This window comes from Monopterus albus, unplaced genomic scaffold (genome assembly GCF_001952655.1).
Source record: "Monopterus albus unplaced genomic scaffold, M_albus_1.0 scaffold599.1, whole genome shotgun sequence".
Taxonomy (NCBI): domain Eukaryota; kingdom Metazoa; phylum Chordata; class Actinopteri; order Synbranchiformes; family Synbranchidae; genus Monopterus; species Monopterus albus.
The window spans coordinates 49,519-58,469 of record NW_018128479.1 but is presented as its reverse complement, the minus strand read 5'-3'; the positions used below and the strand labels follow the sequence as shown (position 1 = coordinate 58,469).

At 39.7% G+C, this 8,951-nt stretch overlaps 1 protein-coding gene across 1 annotated transcript; it reads right to left on the bottom strand.

The window, feature by feature from the left end:
• Positions 1–4,230: 4,230 nt before the first annotated feature.
• Positions 4,231–5,072, bottom strand: LOC109953274 (olfactory receptor 1-like; the record flags this gene model as incomplete). Its single annotated transcript, XM_020588702.1, is given in 4 exon segments — positions 4,231–4,317; positions 4,416–4,703; positions 4,751–4,795; positions 4,797–5,072. Coding segments are annotated over 4 exon segments (696 nt in total), but the record flags the coding sequence as incomplete, so codon positions are not given.
• Positions 5,073–8,951: the final 3,879 nt, after the last annotated feature.

The following is an 8,951-nucleotide window of genomic DNA, read 5'->3' as shown; positions in this document are numbered from 1 at the left end:
TTGAGCACATCATGGAAAAGGATGAGATGCAAAATAAACTCCTCAATGACTGCAGTTTTAGTTCTTGGGCACAGATAGAAATTTAGGGTAACAGTCTAATGAGATCAGCTCTGTGCATCTCAAAGCTTTAATACAAATCACTGTCTGAAAGGCATGCCACCATTTACCACACATGAAGTTCAGCTTCCTCATCATGAAGGGTATTGTACAAACTAATAAAAATGTCTTCTGTGTAGGATTTTGTTACACTATAGTAGCATCAGAGTAGTATATGTGATTAAACAAACTACTAAAGAAAAGGAGTTCACTATTGGAAGATGTGAGAATAAATATAAAATGAATTTTCAAATATTAAGAGGATATTCTATCACCATACCAAAACAGAAAAATAAATCATAATAAATTGTTTAACTGATTTTAAAAGCTAATAACTGCATTTGCTTGTATTTTGACAAATACGTTATCAGTCACTTTCCAGTAAAGCACTAGGCAGCTGAATATACTGTAGGGTGTTTTTGCAGAAGCAGACACTCAAACCTTCTCAGTGGGCTCAATCATCATGTATCAACTCATGGCTTACTGTGTATCTTGTGGTATAGTTGGTCATTTACTGGGATTTCAACACCAATTTTTCCATAAAATCAATAATTATAAACACAATGATTCAGCCACTCATTTCTTTAAATATATAAAAGAACAAAAAGAGAGAGAACCAAATTCATTCTATTTTTGGTTGTATGAGACAAATCCAAAATTTACATTTACTGTCTATAAATAAATCTACTACATTTTGTGGTGGATGTCACCATACAACACAAGGCCAAATATATTTTCATTTTTTGTTGAAAAACAATTTAAAGTAATTAGCAGAATACTAGTGTTATTGTGTGTTGTACCTGTCATAATGTAGAGTGTAGTTAATACCACAGGGCCATAAAAGAGTTATTTTATTTGAGTATTGTTTTAAATTGACTTCTAAATGAATCACTACAATCCCTTTTTACAAAACAAATTATTATTCAATCAGTTGTGGGATGTTACAAAAGTGTCCATTTTACAATAAGCTGTAGTTGTTGCTCTATAGACTTTGCTCCAACTTTTACTGGATTATAAACAATATCCTAAAGAGATATCACTGAATATACACAAATGATCATTTTAAAATTACTTTCTTCTGTTAGATTCTACCCAAATTCTTTTATTGAAAGCCTGAGAAGTGAAGACAGGAGAGGACTGCTTAAAATCAACAGGAAGTTTACTGGAAGTCTGAGCACAGGTAGGTCTTTACAGTGCTGGGATCAGAGCGACAGAGCTCCCGCAGGAGATCCGTCTTTTGAACCCTGAGTTATGTTTTACAATACATGTTATCCTCTTGGGCTAGGCCCACCCTAAACACAGGTACAACAATTCACACTTCATAATCTTGTTGGCCCTTTGGTGTAAGCCAGAGGTCACACTTCCTTGTTGGAATGTAGTAAAATCTAGGTATGTATGTGTGTGTGTGTGTGTGTGTGTCTCAGGTGGCAGCTTGATCTTGATCAATGCACAATGGGGGGCCGGGGTTGCAGGCCCCGCGTGTGTGATGCCAATATGTATGTTAAACTGGCCAGGTGGTCATCTCAGGTCTCTACAGAAGTTACAGCCTACAGTTCCAAAGTTTCACTCAGCACAATACAGCAGTCATCAATACAGCTTTAATATGTATAAGTAAGGAAACTAAAGTTATGAAAAGTAACTACACCTTATACAGTAACTAGAGCCTATAAGACTCAAATCTTACACTTAACTGGGGTTTTGGATTGCTTTTTGATTTTTAGTAACCTTTTCACAGATACTTGTATTTCTTGTGTCTGCAGAACATAAATGATTGGATTCAACATGGGAGGAAAGACAGTGGTCAGACACATGTTTATGAGTCTGGTATTTGCATCTATATATTCATTCAAAGCAAATGTGAACATTACAGGGAGAAAATAGATTGCCACCAATGAAAGATGAGACGTGCAGGTTTTAAAGGCCTTCACTCTTTCTCTAACTGCAGCTACTTTAGACAATGCATAGCCAATATATGAATAACATGACAAGATAAATAGCAGTGGAAGCCAAAGCATAAGAACTGATACAGAGTGTCCAGTGGGTCACCATTACTTGATAGTGCAGAGGGAAACTAATGGCTATCAGTCTGTCATAGGCAAGTGCAGTCAGATTAAGAGGCTCCATTGAAAGGCAGGCGTAACAGAAAAACATGAATGTAAAACAGTCATTGTAGGGAATGTAGGGATGGTCAAACTGAAAGATGTCAAATACTTTTGGCACCACAGCAGAGCTACCAAACAGGTCTGCAAATGCTAAATTAAACACTGCAATATATTTTGGAGTTCTTAGCTCATGATCCAAGCATATTATTACCATCACAGCTGTGTTTCCCAGCACTGAAACAATGTAAACAAAAAAGAGAAAAACATAATACTTCATATCAGGTATGCCAATAAGTCCACTTAATATAAAATAAGCAGGACGCACAAAAGTGATGTTTTTCTCAAGATCTGGGTTAAGTAACTCCATAGTAAAACTGTCCACAACACAGTGATTTATAGAAAGAAGTGTCCTCCTCTGTGAGACTGTGAGGTCTTATGTACAGTAGATGGAGGTGAAAACATCACTCTCCTTCTGGTGGCAGAGCTCTGTCGAGCTTTACCTTTGTTGAGAGAGGCCTACCAAGAGAAGCAGCCCTCCTCTGCATTTCTGATAAATAAGGCCAGTGTCAGCTCCCCTGTGTCTATTATTTCTAAGCCCATCAGCAACATTTCAAAATGTTACTGCAGCAGAATGATGGGTCACATTAACACAGGACTTTGCAACAGGAAACCCATGTTTAATTCCTGTGTGAAATGTTTTTACCTAGAATACTTCCACAACTTTAAGCATATGTTTATTATCATAACATGATGACATCACACAAAAGTCTTTGTAAAACCAGGAAAGTACAATAATTTTTGTTCCGATACCTAATTAGACTGTGACAGTTCAATCATTTTTATGTGTGTACATGACTGTTTTTATGACAATGAAGGTGCAATATACCTACTGGCGCAGAGGTCTCCTGATATAATTGTTTCTTCCTATAACAGCCAAGTATCTTGTATATTTGCTACTCATATGCCACCATTACATGTCACTAACTTTGTGTCTCCTCTGTACCCTTGCGCGGGTATCCTAGGCACTAGAGCTATATGTTTCTGAAGAGCAGTGACTGGCCACATCAACCTGCCCAGTGTTTCATTTTTTGTTGTTTCCTGTTGCTTTTCTTTTCTTTTTCTCTTTCTCTCTCTCTGTCTACTCACCCCAACCTGTCGAGGCAGAAGGCCGCCCATCAAGAGCAGGGGTCTGTCGGAGGTTTCTTCCATTAAAGGGACTTTTTCCTCCCCATTGTTGGCAAGTGCTTGTGTTTTTCCTCAATAATAATAACAGTAGGACCTGGACCTTACTTTGTAAAGTGTCTTGATACAACTTTTGTTGTGATTTGGCACTATAGAAAGAAATTTGAATTGAATTGTTTCCATGATGACAATGGTGCAGTATACCTGCTGTTGCAGAGGTCTCCTGACATACAGTAATTGTCTCTTGCGTTAACAGCCAAGTCTATTGTATATTTGCTACGGTTATACTCAAACTGTGACAGCGGCCATGACAAAGATTAATCTGCCCCAGTTTGTTCTTCTCAAAGTACATTTGTGTCATGATTCGGTTCCGCTTCTTCCTGTCAGGCTTTTATTTTGACCTTACTTCCTGTTTTTGTTTCACCTCTTTTGGTCTTTTTACTTTCACTAATCACTCACATTGATTCACCTGCTCCCGATAGTTTGCACCGCATTATAAGCAGCCTTCACCCACCAGTCCCCGCCAGATTGTTCTAGAACCCAGCTCTGACTTTCCAGCATTATATTCGGTTTGTGTATTTCTCGTGTTTTGACCTGTCTGACTATTCTGTTCTGCCTTGCCCTCTTGTTACGGACTGCCACTGTGTATGATTATTGGACTTCCATTTGGACAACGAACTTTTGATTCCCTTTGATATATGTGTTTGCTGGCTCTGATCTTGGACCTTTATACCGACCGTGAGTTTTGTGTTTCACCGTGTCTTGTATGGGTTTTTGTTTAGCATTAGTTCTCTTATTAAAGAGACGGTTTTGTTTTACATTTCCTCGTCTGGCCTTTTAATCAGTTCACCAACATTTTTGGCAGCATCATGCGCCGATTCCTGACAGGGAGAGTAAACCGTGTACTTTTTGGGGGCCTGGCCGGGGTGATGCTGGCCTGGAGAGACATACAGTATATCCAATGTGTGAATAACAACACAAGATAAATAGCAGTGGAAGCCAAAGAGTAAGTACTGATATCAAATGATCAGTGACCACATTGAGTGCATTATCATTGCAGGCTAGATCTTGAATGAAGTCATAGTCACAAAAATAGCTGTTAATAACCACAGACTCACAGTAGGAAAGTCTTGTGAGAAGGTCAACTGAGATGAGTGTAACAGTAATAACAAAGAGCCAGGACACGGCAATCAAGGAAAACATAAACTTGTGGGTCACCTTCACTTGATAGTGCAGTGGGAATATGATGGCTATCAGTCTGTCATAGGAGAGTGCAACAAGATTAAATGGCTGCATCGAAAGGCAGTTGTAGCAGAAAAACATGTAAGATTAAATGGCTGCATTGAAAGGCAGCTGTAGCAGAAAAACATGTATGCCAAGCAGTCGTTGTAGGAGATGTAGGGATGGTCAAAAAGAGAAAATGTCAAGAACCTTCGGCACCACAGCAGAGCTACCAAACAGGTCTGCAAATGCTAAATTAAACACTGCAACATAGTTTGGAGTTCTCAGAGTATGATCCAAGCATATTATTACCATCACAGCTGTGTTTCCCAGCACTGAAACTATATAAACAATAAAGAGAATAACATAATAATACTTCATATTAGGTATGCCAGTAAATCCACTTATTATGAAATATGGAGGACGCACAAAAGTGATGTTTCTTTCAAGATCAGAGTTAAATAACTCCATAGTAAAATTGTTTACATTACAATTATTTATAGACGAGTGTTCTCTATGTGTCAGCACTGTGTTGTCCTATGTAGATGAAAGTAGGTCCATCTCTTTCTGGTGACAGAGGTCTGCCGAGCTTTAACTTTGTTGAGAGAGGTGGAAACTGAAAAACAGCCCTCTTTTGCATGTCTGGCAAATAGGGTTATTGTTTGTCCCCTGTGTCTATTGGTTGTGGGATGCTACTGTTGCTCCCCCCTCTGCATCAGATGGAGTGAGGGAATGGTCCCTGCCAATGGCTGCAGAGCTTGGGGAACACCCCTTTCTTGCAAACAGGGCAGTACACTCAGACCTTGCTCCCTGGCATGAATACCTGTCCCTGACGCAGAGTCTTGTAAGTTCTATTTTGTTGTACTGCAGAGTCAGCCAGAGCCTGGCGGTTAAGACCCTGGACCATCTGGAGATGCCTTACCAGTCTCTTCTGAGTGGTACAGGAATAACAGCAGTGAACAGCAGCTCCACATCTTGTCTGCAGCCAAGCATGTAAACATTTACAGTGTCTGACATGTTCCTACTTCTTTCAGCTGAGGAATATTCTAAACAGCCATCCCTGCCCTACCCTGGTTATTTTACTATACGTTGACTCAGTTACTCTGTTTGTACTCCTTAATAAATCCCAGTTAAACTAATTTAACTCCTTATTCACTTGTCTCGGTTTAAAAAAAAATCTTTGGATGATTTACAAGTGGTCCAGAATGCTGCCTGAACCCTTTTGACCACGGCATTTAAGTGGGGTCATACATTACCGGACCACTTTATTAGGTACACCAGTACAACTGTATGCATTTTAATGCAACACTTCCACCATTCATACACACATCTGTGTGTATTGTCAGGTTTGCCTGGCTGCACCTTCCTCTCTTCCCTTCCTCACTCTAGTCTGCTCCCTTGCACTGATTGCACTATTCGACACACCTGCCCCGCTTCCCTGATTATTCAGCAGCTGTGCCTCGCTAGTTTCCCTCCGTACTTATACACTGCTCACCGTTCACTCCCCTGCCAGTTCAATCTTTGTCTTCAGGCCCCTATGCTCATTGTCTTCGTTGTGCTAGTACACCAGTTACAGTCTTCTGTGTTATTCGCACCTCTTTTCGTCCCGCTGTTTCTTTCCTCCTCTTTAGACCGCTCGTCTCGACCCTAGATCATCTCAGCCCGGCCAGCCTCCACCATACAGGTTGATGCACAGCCTTCGTTAACTGTCTGTACATGCTCCTGTCTCCTCAGCCACCATCATCCCTACCTCGCCCAGCCCAGGAGTGATCCCAGCGTCCGCAGCCCGGTCCAGTATCATTCACCATACCACTGACTGTTTTGCATCTGCTGATCAACACCCTAGGTCCGTTTTTTTCCCATTTGCTCGTCTCTGTGTTCGAGCTACCCTAACATGTATGAAGCTCAACATTGTCAGCGAGGCTGTGAATACGGGCCTTGAAGAGCACCGAGATACAGAGAAGGCAGAGGAGAAAGAGGAAGTTCCAGGGGAGGTTGGAGAAGTCAAAGGAATTATCATTAAAATGCTGTGGCAGAATGCTTAGAAAAGTTAAGCTCTTAATAAGTAAAGATAATCATAAAATGATTTATGTGTGTTTTGTTTGAAATAATCATTTAGTGAAATTGTCATTAAGTGTATAAATTATATGTTTATTATTGAGGTCATAGTTTAAGGTGATGTTGTACTGAACTACATTATATTCCGAGGTGTCTATATTTTTGTCCAGCTACAAACATAAGAGGTTCAGAATATTAGGAACACTTCTGAACATAATTTAGGCCAGAACACTACCAATTGAATTGATATATTCATGACAACATTCTTCATAAAAGAACACGCAGGACTGGTTTCGTCCAACAAACTGAAACATTTTGAGCTTCACAAATAGAAGTATTGCATTGAAGTGCATACAGTTCTACAGCCATAAACAAGTTGGAGCCTGGAGAGTGATGACTGGGATAACCCGGAGTAGGGTTATATAAAATCAGAACTCACTTAAAGATCCTTCAAGTCACATATGATGATATTGCTATTTTATAGAATATAGCCTATAGTCATTTTGTGAAAAGCAAAGTGCTATATAAATAAACCTTACTTACAAATATGAAATATTTCACACAACGTCTTTCAAGAAGAGCTGGACATGTACTGCATATAAATGTATAATTTTTAATTATAGGCCAAGTCAAAATAGATGTGATCATTAAATTAATTAAAACTTTACATTTTTTGCTTCTGTACACACAAATATTGGGAGGTAAACCTTAAAAAATGAGGTCCATCATTTTATATATTAAACTAACACAAACTGTACAAAAATTGCAAATTGTGTTTTTGTTAATTAATTTACTGAGATTAACTTGACAGTTTCAGCCTGACAAATTAAATTAGATCTACTTCTTAAAAATCTTCCCTGGAAGGGGATCAATAAGGTTATTTGTTTGTCCCCCTGTGTCTATTGGATGTGGGATGCTGCTGTCAAAATATCAAAATAACCACAATGTAAAAATTAAAATGTTGTACGTAATGCTAAGATGTTTATGGTACAATGTTTTCAAACACATGTATGCTAAATGTCAGTGTGGTGACACAGAGGTCACCTTTTTGGACAAGGTGGTATCATTCATCCTAATGGGTTTGCAAAGTTTCCTGATAGAGTTCAAAACTTCTTCTGTTCTTAAAGAGTAAATAATAGGATTGTGCAAAGTTGGTATGGTGTGTGCCAAAATAGGGTTTATGATCCTGGTATTAGGATGGATGTTGGAGGTCAGAAAAATTATGTTGGCACTCAAGAAGGGTAGGAAAAAAATAGCCACAAGAATCAAGTGAGAAATACAAGTTTGAAAAGTTTTGACTCGTTCCTTTCCTGATGCAACCCTGCTCAGTGCTATGGCAATGCAAACATATATCATTGATGTCAACAGAAGAGGAATACAGACAATTATAGTTACAACCAAAAGTCCCATTATGTAATTTAAAGAGGTGTCATGAATATTAGTCCATGATCACAGAAAAAGCTTTGTATCACCAAAGATCCACAGAAGGAGAGACGATCAATTAGCCCAACCATGCAGGCTATTAGACTCAATAAAAAACCCACACAAAGAGCAGCATGGCAGCAATATCTGGTGATTTACCTTAGACTCTTCATACTCCTAAATACATGTATGAAGAGTCTTGTCCAGGTAAATCACCAAGAGGAGAAGGCCATTCCCAAGAACACTTCCGGGGCAGAGGGGAGCGGGAGAAATAGAGGAGTGACGTCAAGTGGGGCGAGAGAGAGGTCGGTTTTGCCTGCAGCAGTGTTGGTAAAAGGGAAGATGGTGAGGTACAGCCCGTTTTGAGTCTGTGGGGGGTTTTTTTTGTGGATACTAGTGTAGTAGTGAAAAAAATAAACCCTATTCCAGAGGAAATATGTAATGGAATAGTATGTAGCTCATATAGACCTTATTTGGTATTAGCTTGTGTAAGGGAGAGCTGAGTGACTATGGGTTTATTAAGTTCATGTGAGGTGGACAATGGGCTTATGTAAGTGGTTATATAATTAATACTTAGAATCCTAGTTAAGGCCTAGTATGGTCAGAGATGAACCCTCTGCGCCAGAAGATTGGGAGTCAACCTTCCTGTCTTCCTAGAATGGAGTGAGAAGGGGGGTTGCAGAGACGTCAAGGGGGACAGAGTCCAGCTGTTGAGAAGTAGCTATGTAGCTGAGCTGATAAAGAGAAGTGAGCCTGAGGGAGCCAGGGGTAGAGAGGAGATGACCATGCTGCAGTAAACAGTAGACGAGGTACCCTTTTGGGGGACCCAGCCGGCTGGGGAGAAGATGACTGACTGGGGCTGACTGACTC